We start from the raw sequence: 25,052 nt of genomic DNA, 5'->3' as shown, positions 1-25,052 counted from the left end.
TTTTGTATTTTGAGAGAATTTTATGGTACTGATTAATATTTATGCAGTAATTATAATCATTTTTTCAAATGAAATTTCAATAATACAATTCAATTAATACATTATTTCAGGTTAAATTAGAGACTAGTTGTGCATGTTTTTCCCATTTGCTTTTTTCTATTTCTATTTCCCATAACGCTTTATGACCTCTTTAGCCTTTTCAAAAAACAAATTCACTTTTTTTTTTTTTCAAATTAGGAGCACATGGGCTCCTTTAAAAAAAAGCAAGCATCAAGACAAAACGATTGATACTTTAGATGAAGGACTGCTCACCCATGCTGCAAAGGAAATTGGACTTGCTCTTCAGTTGCAATCCGACGCCTTGGGGTATCACCTGTGACACAAACAGCAATTTAATCAACTTTAATCTTAAGCACCAGAAGTATGCATATAAAAGAGGCTGAACACTAAAGAACAAATTTCAAACATGTAGATACCTGCTATGGAGCTGTTATTATCATCCTCATCTTCTTCAGTTTTTCCTTCTGAGAACTCTTTGGCTGGTTTAGGAGGCTTTGCCTCATTCACGCCTTCTTTTATCTTACGTTTCCAGATCTTTTTGGGCTGGCCTATGGCACTATGGACCATGGGGCCGTCAGTACTGGTCAGGCTTGAGTCACGGACAAAGGTTATTGGTTCAATTAGAATGTGAGGCAGAGCATTTGAAGGAATTGAGGTATCAGTTGGGACGCCCTCCTGTGCCGTTGCCCCTTGAGAGATTTTCCTCTTCTTCACTGCAGTCTGTGAATTATCCTCTGCTTTCTTTCTCCTTCTAACCTTTTCTGGTTTTGGGCCGTCAGGTGTTAACTTTCGCTTCTTGATCTTGGAATCAGGAGAGCCAACTGAAAACAGTTAAGTCAATGAAGACAGAATTAACTTTTGTCCATCTGATTTATTAAAGACAATGTCTACTGTTAAAAAAATTCTGTAAACCATTAGCTATGTAAACATGATATGCAATGCATTTACTTTCATCGGTAGCAACCGCCGTCTTTGGGGTTCTAGGCTTCCGTGGCTTTTTTGTTGGTATGGTGATAAGGGTTTCAGACATGTGTGTGGTCGTCCCTTCCACAGACCCGCTGACAACCGCTTGCAGCGCCTTAACCGTCATTACAGAGAGCGCAGATCTTCTGTCACCTCCTGACAGGTCTGAAGTATCAGGTCCATTCTCTTTGCCAAGAATATGATCACCTATGGGGAATAAATGTGTCGTGATTAAATAACAGACATCAAAAGATGTCCACAATACATCTGCCAAGTATTCAGATTGCCATTTGAATCTTGAGTGTTCAAGTGCAACTGAGTAAGTGTTAAATACTCAAAAAAAAAATATTGGGACTATATCGGTTACCGGCCAATATCAGTCATTTTTTTTCAAATCAGTCAATATTAGATATGCATTTAGTACATGCCCATTATTTTTACTGCAACTGAACACTCTCTTAGAGCCTTTTGAAGAAATAAGTTACTTTTTAAAATTTTAAAAAAAATCATAGCTTCCACTGGAACGGTACTAAACTTTGTGATTTTTTGGGGGGGGCAATTGGTATGTGAACACAAAGTTTAAGCATGATTCAAAGCTGGTGGTTATTAAATAAAAAAAAAAACATCATGGGAAATGGGAAAAATTTGAAAAAAAAAAAAAAAAAAAAAAAAGTGTATACAATTTATAATTCATGATGCAAAAAAACACGCACAACTATTTTATAATGAAATTGTATTCTCAATGTAAAAAAAGTAGATCATAATTGCATTATTATTTGGTACCATAAAATTCTCTCAAAATACAAAATGAAAAAATTATTTTCGTTTTTTTTTTTTTTTAATAAAAGGGGAAAAAAAATGTCATGTACAACCTAGAAACCAGCCATGATGCAGAAAAATGCACAGCTATTTTAGCCTGGAATACTGCAATTTTTATATTTGGGGAAAAAAAAATGGTATTTTCAAGTGGAAAAAAAATGGATCATATTTATTGCATGAAAATAATACTATTCTTTCAAAATACAGAATTAATTATTTTGAATAGGAAAAAAAATAGACCATAATTATTGCATAAAGATTAACTGGTACCATTAAGTTCTCTCAAAATACAAAAAAATATTATTGAACCATTGAGGCGTGTACAATTTGTAAACCTGCCATAATTCAGAAGAAAACGCAAAGCTATAGTCTCTATTTTAACCTGAAACACTGCATTCATTTAATGTTTTCTTTTGTTGACTTTATTATTATTTTCAAATGTATCAAATATATACCATTGATTTTATTTTAAAAAAGTGCACACATTGTCTCCATTAACCTAAATGCTACATTTTTTTAATTAGAAAAAACATTATTTTCAAATCTATCAAATATATACCATAAAATTTCTTAATTAAAAAAAAGTGTGTACAATTTAATCTGCCATCATGCAGAAAAATGCTCACCGTGTCTCTATTTTTAACCTAAAATACTGAATTTTTTAATTAGAAAAAAAAAATTCAAATGGAAAAAAGTTAATCAGAACTATTGGATAAATTAATTGGTACCATACAATTCTCTCAAAATACAAAAAAAGAAAATATTTTTTAAAAAGCTCATTGATTTTGGCATATTTTTAAAAAATGAAATGGATAGTTCACCAAAAAATGAAAATTCTGTCATTAATTAGTCACCCTCATGTACTTCCAAACCTTTGTAGATCTTCAGAAAATTAGGATTTTTTTTTTTTTTAAATTAGTTTATGTTTGATGATATCAGAGAGTCCTTTGACCCTTTCACAGACAACAAGGGTCCTGCCATGTTCAAGGCCCAGAAAAACACATACAGTGCACCAAAAAAAAAAAAAAAGTTCTCGTAGCTTCATAAAATTATGGTTGAACCACTGATGTCACATGGACTATTTTAATGATGTTCTTTTTACCTTTCTGGGCCTTGAATGTGTCAGTTGTGTTGCTGTCTATGCAGGGTCAGAAAGCTCTTGAATTTCATTAAATCTCTTAATTTGTGTTCCAAAGATAAACAACAGTCTTTTGGGTTTGGAACACAATCTTCAGCAAATGAACATTGATTAATTTGTTTATTAATCCATTATTTGTTCATTAGTAGTCATTGGAAATCTCACCTTTGATAGAGTGTGTAGAAGCATTAATAGACGCAGAAAGCAGGGAGGAGCTGTTTTGTGAGCTGTCGTTCAAAGAGTCATCCAGCAGAGACGTGTTATCTTTGAGGGACGCCGCCTCGGTGGAACTGGTAGAGGTCATGGAGCTGTTCAAGTTTTCTTCCTCTTCGTAAGAAGTGTCCTGCAAGTCCCTGGAGTCATCAATCACGGATCCTTCTGTAAACTTTGATTGGTCTCCAGTCTGGGAAAGACTATAAGAGTTATCAAAAGTGTCCATCATTGAACTCCCATCCTCAGCTCTTGAGCTTTCAAGGTAGGTTGACTCAGCCAAGGACGGATAGTCCAGTGACGTGTCAGTGCCAAAAGTATCATCTAAAGTCTCGTTTTCTCCTTTCCTCTGAGCATCCTGATCTCTGATAGTACTAGAGTCCATTCTGACAGCCGCCATAGTGTCTCTTTCAGGCTCCTTTGGAACGACGAAAGTCGGTTCAAGGTTTCGACCATGAATTTGCACCTGATTTATCTCAGCTTGAGCCTCATTGTTGGACATGCCCATTATGACTCCAACTTTACTCTGGGAACCACAGACCTCATGTTTACCAGGAATTTTCAGACTAGAGTGTGATTCTCCAAAGCCGTGTCGTACTACACCATGAGAGCTCATCTGCCCTGAACTGTGAGAAGAAACATCTAAATTTGCAACCATATCTGAGCCAATAAGAGAACGAGATACAAGTGGAGAAGCAGAAACATTGAGAGGTGCAGAAGATGCCTGAGAAGAATAGCTAACAACCAGAGGAGGTGCAGATGAAGCCAAAGCTGCAACTTGAGGAGAACCAGCGACCACAGATGGAAGTGCAGAGACTGCCGGGAGAGACATGCTTTCGGCAACAGATGTTGGAGTCGAGGAAGCAGCAGGATGTTTAGGACTCTGGCCTGTTAGAGGTGACGCCTCTTGGGGTCCTTTAAGTGGTGCCAACGCAGGAGGAGCGGAGACAACAGATGGAGACGCCGCTAAAGATAGAGGCGTTGGAGAAACCTGTGGACTTTTTGAGCCCTGGGCCTCCGCCAGAGGCAGCGTTGGAGGATGCATCAAGGTCTTTGTTGGAAACACCACAGGCTGGTTGTGGGAAACAACAGCTCTGGAGCTTATAGGAGAAGACATTGAAGGTGATCCTTCAGCTGATGAAGGTCCAGAGAATCCAGGTCTTGGGACCGTCTGAAGCGGAGATGGTGGAGACATGGATGCATTTGCTCCAACACCCGATGCTGTAGATAAAGCAAATCCTGAAGATGAAGGAGAATGCGAATCCTGCCCAGAGATCGTTGGCAGGGTCGATGTTTTCCGAGGCGGACTAGCTAGTGGTGGAGGAGGTCCAGAGACAGGGGAAGAACTAAGCTCCTTTACAGCAGCTCCTATCTCTTGATGATGTTTTGCAGCTTGGTCCAGGTCCACAGCTGGATGCTGCACAGCCTGGGTATAGTCGGTTGAGGAAACAGGGCCAGGGGGCTTTGCAGGAAAACTCTCAGTTTTGGGCAACCGTTGGGGTACAGAGCTTCGCTCGACTCCATTGAAGCCTTTATCCGTTTCTTTGAAGGACTCATTCATAGAAACTGCAGACCACAAAAAACATACACAACAAATGTTAGTTGATGAGAAGACGATTGGTCAGGCAAAATGCTATTAGTTGCAGAAAAAAAAAATGGGAAAAAAGTGGATTTATGGCTGGTCTACGTGGTATTGTAGTAGGGCTGCACAATTAATCAAATTTGTAATCGTGATCACGATTAGGGCTGCACGATATTAGGAAAATATGCGATATGCGATATTGTTGTTGAATATTGCGATAACGACATGTCTTGCGATATTTATTTTCTAAATTATTATTATTTTTTATTATTATTGTCTATTTTTAATCATTTATATATGTAATGATCATACTAAAATAAACAGGTAAAAGATATTCTTCTGTCATCTGAATTAAATCTAACTTAATAGAAAATATGAGTACATCAACAAGATGTTTATTTTCTCTGTTATAGGTAGAGCCATTAAAATTGGAGATTGCCACTGCATTTTTAAAGAATCTACAGTATAAATAACAAAAATAAACGACCCAGTTCTTTCTAAGTCATTTAGACAATAAATGCAGCCATAATCAAAGTAGGCTACTGTTTCAAGGTAAGGTAAGGTAAACGTTATTGTCCCTCGCAGGGAAATTTGTCTTGGGCCCATCACCCATGCTGCAAACAATTGACAGACAAACAAAGCACACAACAATAAATAGATAAATACATAACCCCAATAAAAATAAATAAATAAAATTTTACAGCTCCATACTACAATCATTTAACCACTTTATAGACACAGTGATGAATGAATTTTTAAATCTATTCATTCTACAATAAGGAACTCTAAACCTCCTCCCAGAAGGCAACAACTCATATTCTGTGTACAAAATGTGTGTTGAATCACAAACAATCTTATTAGCTTGTCTTAGAGTAGCCTTTTCATAGTCTGCAGTGATGTCTGTTCTTTAACAATATTCAAAGTGCAAATAGAGACCAAATTTTTGAAGCATGATACAGTTATAGACAACTACAAAACTTAATATATAGCCCACATATTAATAACAGCCTAAATATGTTATAAAGCCTAATTTGCGCGCATTGTGGGTTCGCTCTCTAAACACGGGGTATTAAAATTGTATTTGAATGCGCGTGCGCGTGTTACTTTTGGTTTCGTTTTAACGACCACGAGAAACTCTCAGCAGTGCATAGCGTCCATTCTACAATACAATAGATTACTTTAACAAAACCTTGTTTTGAAAGTGGCAGGACACAAACGTGATTTTGAAAAAAGCGTGTCCCCACAGTGGAAATTATGCCTATGCGTGAGCGGTCCTCTGCAGCTGAGTTATCATTTGATTTGAAGGTGTGCCACAGTGTACAGTAGCCTATATTAAGACTGAGGCGGCAGAATTGTATTTGACAGATTGTGTGCGCTCTAACACGAAATATAGATTGTGGGGACCTTTTAACTGTCCACAGTAAAACATCGTCATATCACACACACCTAATTGCAATGCAGTTTGTGCAGATCCGGAACAGAGGATATTTGAGAGAAAAAAACAGCCGGTTCCTAGTTCAGCGGAGCGCAGCGTCAGTGACAGGGAGTGATTGACGGCTAATATCTCAAAAGTTAATTAAAGGGAATAATATAAAGATTAAGTTTAAATGTAATGTTGGAGAGAAAGGCGAACCTGTCACACTGCAGCTCACAGCAGTCTGTGCAGTAGTTAGCCAAGCGAAATTTTGTAAAGAAATGAAACCAATTAAATGCCATTTATCGCAACTCTCTGCGATACCAATATCGCGTAGACTGTTATCGCGATAACGATAATTCTTCGATATATCGTGCAGCCCTAATCGTGATTACGGATGCCACAATTACGTAATCGTTCAAAGCCGCGATTGCAATTTTTTTTTTAAATTCATTATTTAACATTTTTTCACTTCATACATTTTTTTGCATATTGCATTGTTGTATTTAAATGTTCAGTTATTTTTGTTATAAGAAAATAGTTATTTAACCTGTTATACTGTATTATGACCACTTTTTTGCAAATACATATTGTAAACCATGATAAAAGCATTATTAATTCAACTGCAAAATGAAAATTGATACCGGTATATCCCTATTGCATATTTTTACTTTTTTTTATTTTTTATTTAAAGAAACCAAACCAAATGTATCGTTGACATTTGTGGCAATGAGAAAAGCAATACAATTATTTCAGGAAAAGTGTTTTTAGCTTTATATATATATATATATATAAAACATTATGGCATGCATTTCCTTCAAACAATGGTATAAAACTATTTAAAACATCAATGTAAATTGCGATAATCATAATTAATAAATCACAATTAAAATATTAAGGGAATAATCGACAATTATAATTTGTCGTAATGGTGCAGCCCTATATTATAGTACATCGGGCAGGACATGATTCATCAACCTCAAATATGGCTTTTCGTCAGAAATATGTTAGTAGTAGCAACTTAATATGGCTGCTCAATCTAATGTTAACCTAGAAAAATCTGTGCTATTCAAGTGTCTTTGCGGAGTGTGGAAGCTGAATGACAGATGGAGGCGCTGGTGCAGTCAGTTGCTCTTAAAATACTCGTAAATACGTAATTTTCGGTCATACAGATAAAAGTAATACATCTTTCGAATCTGTAAAGAATCTATGTTTATTTGTGTGTGCTCAGATTAACAACGAAATGTTGCTCTTTTGTAAAATAATGAAAGCAAACAGGATGCACTTTCTGCCGTCTCTGTGAACTTGAGCACAAAACTTCAAAACTCTGTGTATACTTGCCTTACAGACATGAAAAAAATATATCTATAGTGCAGAGGTGGGCAAACTACGGCCCGCCAGGCGTTTTCATCTGTTGGAACGAAACGGCTAATTTGATGCAATATCAGTAAAACCCAATAGATGGCACTGTGGCACGTAGTGCAGTATCTTACACCTTTTCCGCTTTGCAAAACATAAGCGCCTAGTCAATTTTTGACAGCCGCCATATTAAACTGCACAGCTCAGATACAAATTAAAGTCAAAATATACACCCAGTGTAAAACTGGCACATTTGTAAATAGTTACTCGTTTTAAAAATGTGAAAGAGTTCATTTGTTTAAAAAAATGACTTGGTTTTAAAAAATGCTTTAAATGCTCTGTAGACTGAAGAAATGCCAGTGTTCTCCTCCAGCTAATGCTAACTTTAAGGAAATAACTGGTCATTTTATCTCGCAAATATTATACTTTCTTCTGTTTTCCACACATTTTTATGAAAGCTGATATAGTACTTTTTTCTTTGGATTATAAATTGAGTTTTTTTCTAATCTGAAAAGTGCAGCGATGCATTTTCCAAGATGATTCATATAAAGCAATTAAGATCAAGCGCAAATCACACACGAATAAGAAAAGGCAAGTGAGTTTGTATTGCGCATTTTCCAGCAACCACGTCGATAGTTTCAGTTTTGATTTAACTATTTAGATATTTTAGGCAATTATAATAAAAGTTTATAGTGAATGCCACTATAATTTGCGTCTAGCAGTCAAATGTTTTTGAACAGTAAGATTTTTAATGTTTTTTTGTTTTTTTAATTCTTCTGCTTACCAAGCCTGCGTTTATTTGTTTTTTTTTTTATATAAAAATTCTGCTTTGAAATCACGGGAATAAATTACATTTATAAACTATATTGAAATAGAAAACAGTTATTTTAATTAGTAGAAAAAAATCTTACTGTTTAAAATTAATGAAATGATAAAATGTGTCTTGCATTATTCTGCGTACACAATGCAACTTATCTGTGTCATAAAGTGAGTGTCAAGTTAGAATAAAAAAAATCTTCATGTCCAAAATACTCAATAGCTTAATTTGACATACACATTACGCGGCCCCTCACATGATGTGAAAAACTTGATGTGGCCCTTGAGTCAAAAAGTTGCTATAGAGAGTGAAATATCCACTTTTAAATGAACCAGTTCAAATAGAAAACAAATATTCTCAGATTATCCGTATGAAATATGCATACAGGCGCATCTATTACTGCAGAGATGAGTCAGTGTAGCCGACTTCATCTTTAAAGCCGAAAACAAAGAAACCACTAGTTTATCAATAAATTATTAAAACGTTAATGCAGTCTCCTTGCTGGTTTTACCCTAAAACATTCATAATCATTATCTGCCGGTGCACTGTGACTTTTGTGTGCTCTTGAGCACTTATTAGGCAGTTAGAAGCTCACTATTATAATTTCTATGGTTTCATTAATAAACGTGTGACTAATAGTCGACTAATGCCTAAAAAGCCCCTTTAGTCGAGGGAGCAAAAATTCACATTGATTTGTACGTGGTTTGAAATGCAACTAAAATTGGATTTTTAGGTCAGAGATGTGGCCTGGAAAGTAGTGCACTTTACTGTTAGTGTGCAAGCAACTAGAGTTTAAACTGACTTGGGTTATACACAGTTGTGCACCGACTTCACTCCTTTACACTCACTCTCTTCACATGAAATAAAAAGGCATTTGCCATATATAATTGAGTGAACAGGCCAAAAAACATATGCATCAGTGTTGTGCACAATATTGTCGATTGTTTTATTGCAACTAGGCTGCTTGCATTTTTCCAGAATCTAATAAATGAGACGAATGTGGGCGGAAAAGAGAACTGGGGCGAGATATCACCTGCTTACAGATTATTCGTCAGTTTGAATCACTTCCTAATCCAAAAAGTCAACTAGCATTGGTGGAAACACGTCTGACTGGGCCAAAGTTACTTTTGTCAGAGAAGAGAATACTAGCGCTGGTGATATTAAAAGACATTCAGGAAGTGCATGGCACCACCTAAGTACAGGAAATCAGAACATGCGTGATAAAGCACGCTGCCATTTTTTGTAATCACTTTACTTACAAAATGAATGCCAGACATTATTGTTTTCACAAAGCTCTCTGCAAACAAGTGAAACAATCTTTTTTTGTACTGGTTTATTTTAAGACAATCTTCTATGCAAACCTGTAAGATCTTTGTTCATCTTCAGAACACAAATAAAAATATTTTTGATGCAATCCTACAGCTTTCTGACCCTGCATAGACAGCAACTGACACGTTCAAGACCCAGAAAGGTAGTAAGGACATTGATAAAATAGTTGATAAATAATAAAACAAAAAATAACGACTTTATTCAACAATTTCTTCTCTTCCGTGTCAGTCTTCGACACACGTTTATGAGAGCACCACGAGGCCCTTTTTACACTAGTGCATTTTTATTTTAAAATGCATAACTTGTTACGGTTACACCTGTCATTTACACTACTCCTGCGTTTTAGACCATAATTAAGCATAATTGTGAATTTACAAATGGTACGGTTCAGTTAAATAAATAAATGCAAAGCAGGGTTAATATATGTGCGTCTATTTATATGGGTCGCATGTGCGTCTCACAGCAGCTTATTTTCACAAGAACTGTTATCATTTACATGTGTGGAGTGTCTCAAACTCCATCTCTGCATGTTGTTGTGAGTTCGGGTTTATTATAACATTCATCTGGGAACACAATATGCACCATTTCATTGGATTTGTAAGGTAAATCATTTATAAACCTCTTTCCCATTATGCTAAGTGTTTGTCGCGATTTCAAAATAAAAGTTTAAACCCTCACTCTGAGGGTTTGCGTTTTGATCTGGTTTTGATGTCCACATATTCATTAAATTACTGTGGCAATAGCATTTCTGTGGTAAAGATATGGTCAAATATTAAAGATTAAGTGGACATTTGACTTACATGTTGTTTAGTCAATATTAAACAATGATTAGATTGCGCAGTAAAGTGTAAAAACAATCGTCAGGCCTTTGTTGTAATGTGTAGTGTACTATTGTTTATAATACATTATGTATTTCAACAATTTTGTCCAATAAAACCATATGATTTCTTGCTTTTGATTATTTAGTTGAACTAATTATTATTAACTCGTTGCTATAATATTTTAAGTAATATTAAAGGCTATTGTTCACTTACATCTATTTTTATTACCACACACAAAATTATTAATGATAGGGCCCTATGAAATCCTTTTTATTTTCAAAATTCATTTTCTTTCTGTTAGAATTTTTCTATACTCTATTTTAAATGGTTAATTTTTTTTTTTTTTTTTTTTTTTCAAAAAGTCTTTAGTAATTAAATGAGTTTTACAGTTCTATTTTTACCAAATTCTTTTCCATTACTTTTCTGGATTCCATTTTTAATAGTTTCATTAAATTTAAATAATCAAAAGCATCTCCAATCGATTGATTTTATTAAAAAATAAAATGTTCTTAAGTTGTAGATTTTTTTTGTGGGAAATGAGACGTTTATAATAATCGATAGTCGATAGATTAATCAGTATAAAAATTGTCTTCTGCTTTTTAAACAAGGCACATCGCTTCCAGTTTCTACATCAGAATCCCGGCTTAACACGCATGCGGCATGATACTATCGTGAATGTGCGTCGAAAACTGACACAAAGGGGAAAAAATAATTGTATAAAGTTATTTTTAATTTTTTTCATGCACAAAAAGTATTCTCATAGCTTCATAACTTTACAGTTGAACCACTGAAGTCACAAGGACTATTTTAACAATGTTCTTAATACCTTTCTGGGCCTTGAACGTGTCAGTTGTGTTGCTGTCTATGCAGGGTCAGAAAGCTCTTGGATTTCATCAAAAATATCTTAATTTGTGTTCTGAAGACGAACAAAGCTCTTACATGTTTGGAACGTCATGAAGGTGAGTAATTAATGACAGAATTTTCATTTTTGGATATACTATCCCTTTAAATATTTAGCACTTTAACTTTGGCAGCCCTATACAATAGTAAAAACACAAACTGAAAGTTAAAAACCTACGCTATAAACACACTGAGGCCTGTTTGTGACAGTTGCTCACCTTGCATGTCTCTACTTTTAGGCGAACCGCTATCAGGCACAGCAGAAGGGGACCTCATTGGGACCGGCACGTGATGGGGACTGCTTCTGCCTCCTCCACTGCCCACGTGATGGTGCTGAGGGCTTCCTCGTGGAGGCGTAAAGCTCTGCGCGGCGGGTGGTATCATCTGAGCCTGCGCTTGAGACTGAGTTTGGGCCTGTGGTTGGGACTGGTGCGATGGATGCTGGTAATACGGCATTCCATTAGGCATCAAACCATAATGCTGCTGCTGCTGCTGCTGTTGCTGTTGTTGCTGCTGGTGTTGAGGAGGGTGGTGGTGTGAATGGTGTTGGAGATGATGTGCCGTCGCAGACTGGTGCTGCAAGGCCGGAGGCTGCTGGTGATGCTGGGCCGGTGGGATTCCCTGGCTGGAATACGTCCCATATATGCCGTGAGAGTTATATCCCATGGGCATCGAAGATCCCCCCTGCGGCTGCTGCTGCCCAGGATTTCCCCTTCCCCAGTAATGCGGCCCAGCGCCTGGAGCTTGCCGGGATGGTCCCATACTCCCGTTGACTTGGTATGGTCCGTGGCCCTGGAAGTGGTGCTGAGGCTGCTGTGGTTGTATCCCGCCCTGGGAGCTGGGCTTCTGGTGCAACCCTTGGGGAGGGACAGGCCCCATCGCCGGGTTGTACTGAGACTGGCCCCACAGATACTCATATCCCATGCTGCCCGGGAGGTGATGGTTGCTCATATGAGGATAAGAGGAAGAGGGAGGGTGGGCGCCTGGCTGGCTGCTCCCACCTGCAGTAGTGATGCCATTCACATTCATTTCGCCATTCAGATCTGTGTGATGAACAACATCAGTTAATGCAGAGCATAAAGGCCTTAAAGAACAAGTTCACTACCAGAACAAAAATACAGATAATTACTCACCCCCTTGTCATCCAATTTTTTCATCCATTTTTTTTTTTCAGTCATAAAGAAATAGTTTCTTGAGCAAAACATTTCAGGATTTCTCTTCATATAGTAGACTTCTATGGTGCCCAAGAGTTTGAACTTCCAAAATGCGGCTTCAAAGGGCTCTAAATGATCCCAGCTGAGGAATAAGGGTCTTATCTAGTGAAAAGAGCATTGGATCATCTTTGCATGTTCACTTTGTAAACACTGGGTTGGTACTTCTGCAGCGATGTGGAATGATTTTGAAGTTGGAGAAAATGAGATTTTTTTTCGACATACCCTAACTGTCACGAACCGCAGAGCTAGACAAGATGAGCATAGAAACTGACTATAGAAATTAGAAAATAACTGATCATTTCGCTAGATAAGACCCTTCTTCCTCGACTGGGATCGTTTAGAGCCCTTTGAAGCTGCATTTTGGAAGTTCAAACTCTTGGGCACCATAGAAGTAGGCCTGCAGCGACGCGTCGATGACGTCGACGACTCGGTTCTAAAAAAATGTCAACGTCAAATCCAGTAGTCGACACATCACGCCCACTCACCAGACGCATGTGGGCGACCAAAACAAAGCAGCATGGATAACGAAACTCCGTCCACTTCTCAGGTTCAGCAGCCTGCACTCCCAAGCAATACATGTCATCAGAAACAGGGCTCGACATTAACGCTTGTCCGGGACAAGTGGATTTTGTGAATGGGCAAGTGAAGGAGAATTTGACTTGCCCGACCGGACAAGTAACCTGATACATCAATAACAAACAATAACTAGCATAGCACCGAAACTTTGGTGAGAATGATTCTGAGTGTATTACTTACAGTGTAAACGGTGACTGAAAACGGACAGTATCAGGGATCAAGCTCGTGCAGCCTATCTGACTCACGGAAATTTTAAAACTAATAGGCGTAACAGCATACACAAAGAAACAAACATACTGCGGTAGAAAAAAAAGATAAATATTGTATAACATATTATATAGGGAAGCAACATTACGATTGCAAACGTGACTTTATACAACAGTAGTTCAATAAACTAGTATTTAATATTAACTAATATTAACTGACTTACATTTTTAGACAAATCACTGATTGTTTTTGTTAACGAAATAAGCAGCAGAACAGTCGCAAATCTGATAAACACACAGCACCGTTTCAATACTGAATGATTTAGCATTTAATTTAATGAATCGGGTGAGTCAGTGAACGAACTGGTTGAATCCGTCTATGGTTGAATCCGTGACTCACTCATTAAGACAGTGACTTACTGCCACCTATTGGTGGTTCGTTTCACATTTAAAAGTAATGCATTTTTTCAACATTTTAGATTTATATGTTAAAAAAGTACAACATTAATCTTATAACATTATTTATGTATTTGCAGTTTTACTGTGTAAATGCATTTTTTGGAACCTCTTATCTTCATTAAACAGTCTAAGTAAATACATTCGCATTTTCGATGCAGACTGTTTTTTTCCTGTGCAGTGGAAAGATGGAGTTTGTTGATACTGATTTAATCTGAATGGTAACCATACAGTCTAGTTATTCTAATTGAATGTATTGATACAATTTCAGAATTTAATATAAATGATGACACATTTAGTAAGGTTAGATAAATAAAGTTAAAAAGTGTCCTAGAATCAATTTAAGGCAAATATCACAAATATTCTGATTAAAGTAAGACCTTATAGAGCAGTGATGAGACTATTGTTTCAGAAAAGATTAATTTACAGCAAAAAAAGGCTCTTTTTTTGCCTTGGACAAGTAATTTTTTTACTCGAACAAGTGAAGGACAAGCACATGTCAAAGCTTAATGTCAAGCCCTGTCATCAGAAAACAACTCAAAGGTGTGGGAATATTTTAAACACAGCCAGAAATGTAACGGCATAGTTAAATGCAGTCTTTGCAAGATGGAGCTAGCATACCACACCAGCACAACTTCCATTTGGGAGCATCTTTTAGGAGGAAACTGCTAACTATGTGAAGAAAAAAAAAAAAAAAAAAAAAAAAAGATAAATCATCTAATTAGTCATTAGAATAGTCAACTATTCGATAAAATAATCGTCAGAATAATCGTTTACCCCCAGCACCATAGAAGTCTACTATATGAAGAGAAATCCTGAAATGTTTTGCTCAAAAGAACTACTTCTTTATGACAGACAGACATGAACATCTTGGATGACAAGGGGGTGAGTAAATTCTCTGTAAATGTTCTGGAAGTGAACTTCTCCTTTAAGAGTCACCAAATTAATGGATTTATGAAATGCAAATAGACAGAGACTTACTTTTCCCTTGCTGGGGGAAGCTCATGGAGGACCCGTTAGTAAAGAGAGAATCTCCTGAGGAATGCTTCAGTCCTGAGTTAGCTGACACAGAAGAGTGAGGCCCGTAGTTAAAATGGTTATTTGCTTCCATCTGGCGAGGAAAAAAAAAAAAAAACAATTAGTAACGGTCTCTTATGTCACGTTCCCATGCAGAGACCACTATAAATATGCCAAATGTTGCTTGATTTATCAATTTCCTGTGTCTGAACATGCCTGCTAAACAGTATTGTTGCATTCCAAACAATGCACAATTTTATAAGTATATTTTGCCATCCAGCATCAAAATCTGAATGCATGAGGTGTCCATTCCACACCATGTTATTTTTGTAATTTAAGTGCATCATCCATGCATCTGAAGTGCACTTATTATTGGACACTTCAGTGCAAACACAGTTATCACACTAGATTTACTACAAAATGCCATAGAATAGTGCATAAGAACATGAATTGGGACCTTATGCGTCAAATTCATAGTATTTATTCATAAAACTACGTGAAAAGCAACCAAATGAACTACTACTAACGGCGAGACCCTGTAGTATGCATCCAAAGCACACTTTACTATCTCACGAAGGCCATGAGATTGTGAATAGCAGTAACTGATACAACTGGATGCCGGAGGTCAACTTGGGAACAGCAATATTTCTGGATTACATTCATACTCCATAAAATATATATTTTGTTTTTAAATTAATTGTAAAATTTGTTCCTCATCAACTTTAGTGCCTACTCGAGTATGGGATTTCTGGCACCTACTGTTATTAAAAAAAAAAAAAAATTTAAATAAAAAAAAACCTTAATCTGACACAACAATAGAGCATTTTCACAACGCGCCATCAATTAGCCATATTAAGCAGCACTTAACCAAACAAAAACTCACAAATTTTGCTTATTATTGCTGCTGAAATCGATCAATTATCGTCATGTTTGGGACTGTACTCATCGGTCAGACTTGTAAAAACACTTGGAGTACTATAGACTGACAAACGTTGTAACAAATCAAGGAGAAGAGGAACAAAATATGTTTGTGGTTGGCCAAACTGGACCAGTATTTCCAGGGCTAGAATCTTGACAACATTCGTGTTTCTTCTTATTTCCAGTCAGGTAGGTGAAACATTAGACTAATATCTTTTTTTTAATACTGCTCGCATGTGTCTTTACCGCCTATTAATTTTAGTTTGTCAAACTTTTGCACCCTTTCCTGGTTGCCAAGTCCTTTAGCAGCTTCCACATGTTTTTGTCCATAGTTTAGACAGCATAAATTAGCAAAAAAATGTATTTAGCAGTACATTAACCCTGCAATCCATGTTGTTGTTTGCATCCGAGTATCTCCAATATGGCCGCGCATCCGGGTGACTGACCAAATTGTGATGCAAGTGCAAACCCTCAATACTGCCTCAACTACTCGAGTAAGTTTAGGGCGGGACTTTGGATCTATCCAACCAATGATAGACAGGGTGTGGGATATATTCAAGAAGCCTGTTTTAAAACTTTAATGTCATTATAGACATTAGTCACGATAAATAGTACAAGTAATTTTGACATGGATGAAAATGAGGCTTTATTTTTTTTACTTCTGGCAGTTTCATCATTTCATGTATTCCCACTAGGGCCATGCTTAAAGGCACAATATGCAATTTTCACGCTAGAGGGCGCATATTGAAAACAAAGAAAGAAACAAAGGAGTAGTTTAATGACTCCGCGATTGAGTGTGGAATCACAGGAGTTGTCATCTTCATCCCCACAGCCGATGTAATCCGTCGGGACTCAGGCAGAAATCATGTTCATGGATGAGCTAATGTATTAAAGACTTATCAAGGTCACCGTAGTATGAAGCAGGGTGGGGCTGAAAGCTGTGAAAGCAAAACGAGTACGCTGGAGCGAATGCTAATGAAGGACGAGCGCGATACACAGCTCGAAAGCAGCAGAGCTTTTATTATGCCATAATCGACCGCTTCCGCTGTTTCCAGTCATGCGTATGTGGAGTAAAACAGCGCCATTTTATCATACTGGATACATTTAAGTATGTTGGAAGTTCTGTTATAATGCTACTCTGTGCGTTCAACACCTGTCTAATAAAATACATAACATTTTGGAAGTTCAAACTCGGGGGCACCACAGAAGTCCATTATATGGAGAGAAATCCTGAAATGTTTTCCTCAAAAAACTATTTCTTTACGACTGAAGAAAGAAAGACATGATCATCTAGGATGACAAGGGGGTGAGTACATTATCTGGACATTTTTGTTCTGAAAGTGAACTACGCCTTTAAAGCGTCTTTGGGGTTTCCATGTTTTCTACAAAATAAATCCAGAAAAGCAAGTGGCTATAGGTCATTGGCAAGCAACGCAATGACACGGTCCATTTCACTAGCTAAAATTGCTCATTTCATTGCATTTAAACATTCTTCAAAACATTTGGGATAATACAAATACACAAGTCAGCAAAATATATAACACTGTTCTATTGGTTTTTGAATATTTTAATCTGAATTTCTTAAATAGTGTGCCTTTAAACAGTTTGAACAACTCAATAGGATGTATTTTGTGTACCTTAATGTCTGTCATTTAGCTGTCAAACTATTAAAACATTTTTGCATCAGTGGACAAACGATTTTTGTAGCGTTAAAACAAAAGTGTAAGAATAAAACTTCAACCCACAGAGCAATGGAAAAATAAATATAAGTTCTTAGAAATATCCTGACTCATTTTAACTTCTTACTAATACAACAATTACGATTTTAAACAATAGGCAGATATTCTCATCTCTCTGTACTAAAAATCTACAGACTCAAACTCCCATCAAACCTTAGTAATGTTTCTGAAGCGGAGCACTGAAGACAGTGGCTGCGTTTCAAAACCTAGTGTTCTCCCTAACTATACTGAATTTATCAGCATTGTTGGCGCGTACATAACCTTCTAATTGGTTTTTCTTCATCTTCGGGGACATACCGACTGTTCTGAACGTACGAATGACACCCAAAAATGCCGTGCAGGTAGCCGGCGTGCGAGGTTTTGAGACACAGCCAGTGAGCCCTGCTGTGGCGGACATCACAAATATTGCTCTTCACATCTCAACATAAAATGTCGCAGATAAAGCCGATGAGATGCCCGAGCAATCGCGTTAAATAACACACATCTCACACGCAGATTTCATGCCGAACGCCAGCTTTAAACTAAAGAATTACACCTGAAACATAACAAGTAATCAGTCTTGGGTATTTTTATAAGGGCTAATTAAAATGACCTCAAGTAGATTTACATTCATTTAGATCAAATACGGCACTCATTATTTTATGCGTGTGCATCATTAGCCGCAAGGCTAACAGTAAACATTTAACTCAAAACTGGAAGATTTCATTCAGAATGGCCGTGTGGCTAAAACAGTGTAACTAAAAAAATAACACATGCGGAAAACAAGCGATGTTTAAATAATAACGAATAAAAACACACGGGAAATGTGAATAAAGAAAAGAGTTGATGTGGGAATCGGTTAGCACGGATGCTAACCGCTGCACATGACCATGCGCTGCTTCTGGATCTCACATCACACACACACACACACACACACACACACACAAATATAAATATATATCCACATCTGATAAAACTTCTCCAACAGTAAAACACCACAACTCAGAGTGAACTAACTCGTATCTGCTCTTACTGGGTTTCTTAATTTGTTTTAAATAAAATTTCACTCTTGTACGATCATAACCCATTAAAAAATAAAAAGAAACGAGATGCGGCCAACACAAAAACGAAAACAAAATACAAAGACAAAACACTAATTGTGTACGAAGACATGTGCTCGCAAATAAAAACAATAGGGGAGACATTTTAGCAACGTTCATAATGAAAACACAGGGTTATACAGACATTTATAAAATGATATTTTGATATGAAGTTTGATTAAAGTGCTTGGTTAATATTAGCGGCGATGCCATGACAAAATGAGGCCTGCGTTCCCGCATCTCAGCGATTCATCGCGACCATTTATGAGCTTTGAGACAATATTCGCAGATTAGCATTAATGTTAATTCAATATTTGGGAGTATGAATGAAAACGGGCTTTGAAATGCCATTTAAGAGTGTTTAATCATCGACGAAAGTGGTGTGAATGAAAACACCAGGTCTTATTTACATAACCACGGGTTTGTGCGTTATTTAAATAATTAAAGACGCTAAACGTACAGATAAAACGGGCTGATTATATAAATATTAGAGGGTTTGTGAGCTGTGCGACATTAGAGTTAGCTTATGTTTTAAACCTCGCTTGACAAACGCGTTAAAAACAGACGTTGAACATTTCGTCTCAGAAGGTCATCTTTCGTTGATTAATTCAGGTTATTTTTCCGATATACTGTAAGAGAAAATGAGGCAGCATCACCCACACAACACTCTCAAAAGTTTCCCCCGTATAATGATAATAAAACTGCCCAACCTTGATATCTGCCGATCGCACAGGAGACAGAGATTATGGCCCCCGGCAAAGGACCAATGTGGATGAAGAGGGTGTAAGCGATGTAAATAATAAACGGGTAAATCGCTAACCTTTGGGTTTCAGATTTGCAAACATGGCTGGTAATGTTTGAGCGCAGCCATGATCACAGAGGAGAGAAAGAGAGCGAGCCGAAAGAGGAAGTGAATGACGGCAGGGCGACCGCTCGCCTCCAGGTCTTAACGCCGACTGGATGCGCTGTAGGCCACGATAGAGCAGGGCCAAACACCTGGGACCTCTGACACTAACCAATCTCTCACTCAGAAGAGCTGGGCATAGACCACAATACCCCTGTGAATACGAAGTACAGAATGTGCAGTTGTCATCTACTTAAATCATACTTGCAGATACTATTACTGAATTAAACGGCCACTATTTCACACTTAAATATATGTAGTTTGAAATAATGTCACATTTAAAGTTACATTTTCATATAGTTTTAATAATCTTTTGTGATGCTTCACGTCACAATTTGGACGTTTCAGAGATACTCAGATGTAAACAACAGCATGGAGTGCACAGTTAATGTACTACTTAATATGTTGTTCTGCTAATTTTTGTTGTCTAAACTGTGGGAAAATGTGTGGAAGCTGTTAAATCATATAGAGAAGGACTTAGTAAGTAGGAAAGGACGTGATATTTTAACGAGCTGAAGTTAAAGGAACACTCCACTTTTTAATGGAAATGGGCTCATTCTATCACTTTTAGCATAGCTTAGCATAGATCATTGAATCCTATTAGACCAATAGCATCGTGTTCAAAAATAATCAACGAGTTTCGGTATTTATCCTATTTAAAACTTGACTCTTCTGTAGTTATATCGTGTACTAAGACCGGCAGAAAATGTAAAGCTGCATTTTCTAGATCGATAAGATTAGGAACTACACTTCCATTCCGGCGTAATAGTCAAGGAAGTTTGCTGCCGTAATATGGAATAATATCGCGCAGCGCCTGAAATTAGTTCCCAGCTAGGTAACTTCCAACGAGGAACGCTTCCTGTGCATGCAGTTGATCACGTTGTGCTGCGTGATATTACTGCGCCTGCTTCGTCCATATTACGGCAGCAAACTTCCTTGACTATTACGCCGGAATGGGAGTGTAGTTCCTAATCTTATCGGCCTAGAAAATCGCCAGTATTAGTACACGATATAACTGCAGAAGAGTCAAGTTTTAAATAGGACAAATACCGAAACTCGTTGGCCATGTTTGAACGCGATGCTATTGGTCTAATAGGATTCAATGATCTATGCTAAGCTATGCTAAAAGTGATATCGCCAGAACAGGAGAACGGGGGGAGTTGGAGAATTAACCTATTTCCAAAAAAAGTGGAGTGTTCCTTTAAGAGAAGGTAAAGATACGTATGATCAGTATTGATTAAGATAATATAAGAACAAACATGCATGTTAATATTCTTGCCCTGGAAATCCTGGTTCAGTTTGGCCATACCACAAACGCCTTTTCTTCTTCAGATAGATTTATTATAACTTTTGGCTATACTATAGCCAAAATATATACTATAAATGTTTTTGGGGCCTGTTTAATAAAACAAATTTACCAAAAAATCCAGGCTTATTTCAGTTAGTCTGATTTATTTTGAACCAAATCAACTGACAATAAGCCAGACTAACTGAAATAAACCTGGCTTATTTGGTAAACCTGTTTTATGAAACAGTCCCCTGGTCTGACTGATTAGTAAAGGGAATTTGTTGGTACAGCCCAAGACATGACAATGATTTAATTTAGTAAACCATTTTCAGCAGCAAAACATGCAAGCTTCATTCAGTTCAGTGGCATTGTTTATGTTCAGTGCCATCAATATTGCAGATTGATGACGTGAAAGCACGTGCACTGCAGAAAAATTCTACTATTTTACTATTTTTTGTCTTGTTTCCAGCCAAAATATCTGAAAATTCTTAAATCAAGAAGAATTTTCAAGACAAGTAAAAGTTATTGTCTTGTTTTCAGAAAAAAAAAAAAAGTCAAAATTAAGTGTGTTTTTGCTTGAAACAAGCTAAATAATCTGCCTGTGGGGTAAGAAAAATAATCTTGTTTTCTGTTTGAAATAAGATTTTTATTCTTACCCCATTGGCAGATTATTTTGCTTGTTTTAAGCAAAAACTCACTCTTGAAAACAAGACAATTTTTTACTCGTCTAGAAACGATTTAAGAATTTTCTGATATTTTGGCTGGAAACAAGACAAAATCAAAAATCTAAGTAAGAAAAGCATTTTTGCAGTGTGTTTACACTCGTTTTAACTTTAGTGTCGTTTAACTTTAATGTTAATGTATTTTAAAAGTCCAGTGACCCTAGAGGGTAAGTGTAAAATGGAATGGTGGATGGATATTTTAAATACTAAATTGAAACTTCACCTACAGATGCGTTATTATATATATATATATATTTAAATACACTGCATAGAAGTTTCAACAGAAATGACATAAATATAGTATATTATAAATGTTTGCCAGGACTTTAACCATATTTCCACAGACAATATAAGTAATTATACAATTTCATATAAAGATGTAAGAGGCGGCCTACTTATAAGTGGGTCAAAAAGCACTCTAAAGTTCAGCTAATTGCATGCCATAATACATTTTCATATAATTAACATGCAGTTAAGTGTCAGAAAATATTACATCAAGTTTACAATAAGTATAATCTCTTAAAGTATTATTTTTAATAAAAACTGGACAGCTAGCTAGATTTGGTAAATGCCCATAAAAACCTGGTTGACTTTTCCAAGCCCCTATTGGCGAAAAAGCGGTTTATGATTTTCTGATATTCATTTCCAGTCAGCAAGGATGTATAAATTGATAATAAATTACAGTAATTTTTTTACAATGTTACAAAACATTTTTATTTTAAATAATTTCAGTTTTGAACTTTTTATTCCTCAAAGAATCTTCAAAAATGGACAATCACGGTTTCAACATTAGTAATCAGAAATGTTTCCTGATCAGCAAATCATTGATTTCTTAAGGATCATGTGACTCTGAAGACTGGAGTAGAAAGAATTTTCACTCAGAAATTGCTAGTAATTTTATATAATGATATTCCCTCTGATCTGACTTTGCATGTGACTGTAGTGTGTCACATTTTACATTTAAGGTTTCATTTGGGACAGGGGGTCATTATTGCTGTTCACAAGTCCTTGTGTGAGAAGTGTATTAGGATTTACCCACATTTGATGTGTGGTACTCCAAAAAATCACTTACTTAGCAACTTTAACTGGTAAAAGCCAAAAACTTAAAAGGGAAACATCAAGATATAAACATGTGGTCTGGTGAGTGAAAGAGCAGGGCTGGTTGCAATAAACAAACTCCTTTAGGTAGCCTATATCCACCTTATTTTTTAATGTGTAAGTAAACCGTTTTCTTTAAATGTGTACTTTTGGTTCATTAGCCGCTATAGAGAATTAACTAGAAGAATAAGAGTGCAGTAAACGGTAAAACTGAACACCGGAAGCCAGACACGTTAAATTTACAAATGGCCAAGTCCGCTCTAACGGGAAAACAAGGTGGATAAAATTACTAACAAATACTCGCTATCGATTTCCATACAATACATACCATTTTTAACACCTAGGTTTGTTGCTGCCTCATAAGATGGGAAGACGTCATGTGTTTAACGAGCGGAACAGATAAATGTCAGGCTTTAGGACCCAGCGCGCTCATGTTCAGGCTGAAGTCACTGGAGAGGAATGGATGCGCAGCCAGAATGCGGCTGTAGGAAGTGATGGTCCGCTACTGATAGGTAGAGGCCATGCCATTCACCCAATGGGCGCATACTATGTAAACGACTGCATTTATCCAAAATGTCCCTCTTTTAAATAGCTGACTGCATTTGTATTTAATTAACATGGCAGAAAATTATACAGAGGCAGGCTACACCCTTCTAGAAGCGAGAGGTGTCCGCATGTCGTCATAGGCCGAGAGGCGAGAGCGCGCATTTATGAGTATGAACCCATCATTATAAGCACCTCCTTCTTGACCTCACAACGTAATGGGAGTTGTGAATGCTTATTAAGTACGCCAATGGAAAATGGAGTTTGCAGTTTAAAACAATTGTATCCTATGCAATATGACTTAAATCAGATCACCATTTTGCCCTTGAACAAGTTACTGAAGCCAGGTTGCCTGAGAGAGGAGTCTTTATTATAAGGTAGCCTACCATTTCTTAAAGGTGTAGTTCACTTTTAGAACAAAAATGTACATATAACGTACTCACTCCCTTGTCATCCAAGACGTTCATGTCTTTCTTTCTTCAGCTGTAAGGAAATTAGGTTTTTTGAGTAAAACATTTCAGGATTTCTCTCCATATAATGGACTTCTATGGTGCCCCCGAGTTTGAACTTCCAAAATGGAGCTTTAAAGGGCTCTTAACGATCACAGCTGAGGAAAAAAGGGTCTTATCTAGCAAAACGATGGGTTATTTTCTAAAAAAAATAATTAATATACTTTTTAATCTCAAATGCCCGTCTTGTCTAGCTCGGCAAGATGAGCGCTTGAGATTAAAAAGTATATAAATTGTAAATGTTATTAGAAAATAACAGATCGTTTCGCTAGATAAGACCCTTCTTCCTCAGCTGGGATGGTTTAGAGCCCTTTGAAGCTGCATTTAAACTGCATTTTGTAAGTTCAAACTTGGGGGCACTATAGAAGTTCATTATATGGAGAGAAATCCTGAAATGTTTTCCTCAGAAAACATAATTTCTTTTCAGACATGAACATCTTGGATGACAAGGGGGTGAGTACATCTGTAAATTCTTGTTCTGAAAGTGAACTACTCCTTTAATGTTCAATGTAATATTATTAACATCTAAAACGTATCTGTTAAAGTAATAGTTCAACTGAAAATGAAAATTTACTCACCCTCAGGCCATCCAAGATTTCTTTATTCAGAACAGATTTGGAAAAATATAGCATTACATCACTTGCTCACCAATGGATCCTCTGTAGTGAATGGGTGCCATCAGAATTGGAGTCTAAACAGCTGCTAAATGCATCACAATAATCCACACAATTCCAGTTCAACGAAAAGCTGTTTTTGTAAAAAACAAATTTAACTTCAATAGAATGGAGTTGTGTTGTGGATGTTTTTAACAGCTGTTTGGACTCTTATTCTGACGGCACCCATTCACTACAGAGGATCCATTGGTAAGCAAGTGAGAGAATGTTAAATTTCCCCAAATCTCAATGGTTTCTTTATTAGTCAGCTGTTCAGAAGAGAAAATGAAAACTGAGCACTGAGCAGTTTATTAGAAATATGTAGACAAAATGGAAAGTTTTTTTTGTCCTTTTGAAAACAAAGTCAATCAGCAATGTGCACATAATGTAGCCCTGCCTAACCTCTAATTTTAATAGTGCAAACTTATTTGGTCTTTTTATTTTAAGATTTAAACATACAATACCTGTTTTCCCATCTTTCTTTACAATTAAAGACATCACATATCATACTGCAGTAATAATATGAGACATTAACGGTCCAATACCAAATACAGTGCTTATATAGACTTGATAATGCTGGAGAAAGTAAATTAAAAAAGAGAAAATAACAACCAATAAATCTGGTAGCACCTCAAGAGACTTATGAAGAGATGATAATAGGGAGGGGAGTCTAATAACTGGTACTTACAGTTATCCAAAATCTATAATTAAAGTTATG

The 25,052-nt window shown here is 36.7% G+C and overlaps 1 protein-coding gene across 1 annotated transcript in view; it reads right to left on the bottom strand.

Annotated features, from left to right (window-relative positions):
* baz2a (bromodomain adjacent to zinc finger domain, 2A) overlaps positions 1-19,480 on the bottom strand; it is a 50,402-nt gene extending 30,922 nt beyond the window's left edge. Inside the window, exons 1-7 of the mRNA XM_073822832.1 lie at positions 19,328-19,480; positions 14,846-14,975; positions 11,631-12,455; positions 3,146-4,756; positions 1,009-1,230; positions 477-881; positions 313-373 (exon numbers count right to left, since the gene is read on the bottom strand). Of these exons, the coding sequence (XP_073678933.1) occupies positions 313-373; positions 477-881; positions 1,009-1,230; positions 3,146-4,756; positions 11,631-12,455; positions 14,846-14,975 (3,254 nt within the window). The 5' untranslated portion in view covers positions 19,328-19,480. The remainder of the gene's footprint in view (positions 1-312; positions 374-476; positions 882-1,008; positions 1,231-3,145; positions 4,757-11,630; positions 12,456-14,845; positions 14,976-19,327) is intronic.
* Positions 19,481-25,052: the final 5,572 nt, after the last annotated feature.

This window comes from Garra rufa, chromosome 18 (genome assembly GCF_049309525.1).
Source record: "Garra rufa chromosome 18, GarRuf1.0, whole genome shotgun sequence".
Classification (NCBI taxonomy): domain Eukaryota; kingdom Metazoa; phylum Chordata; class Actinopteri; order Cypriniformes; family Cyprinidae; genus Garra; species Garra rufa.
The sequence above is the reverse complement of the archived record's forward strand: the minus strand, read 5'-3'. Positions and strand labels throughout refer to the sequence as shown.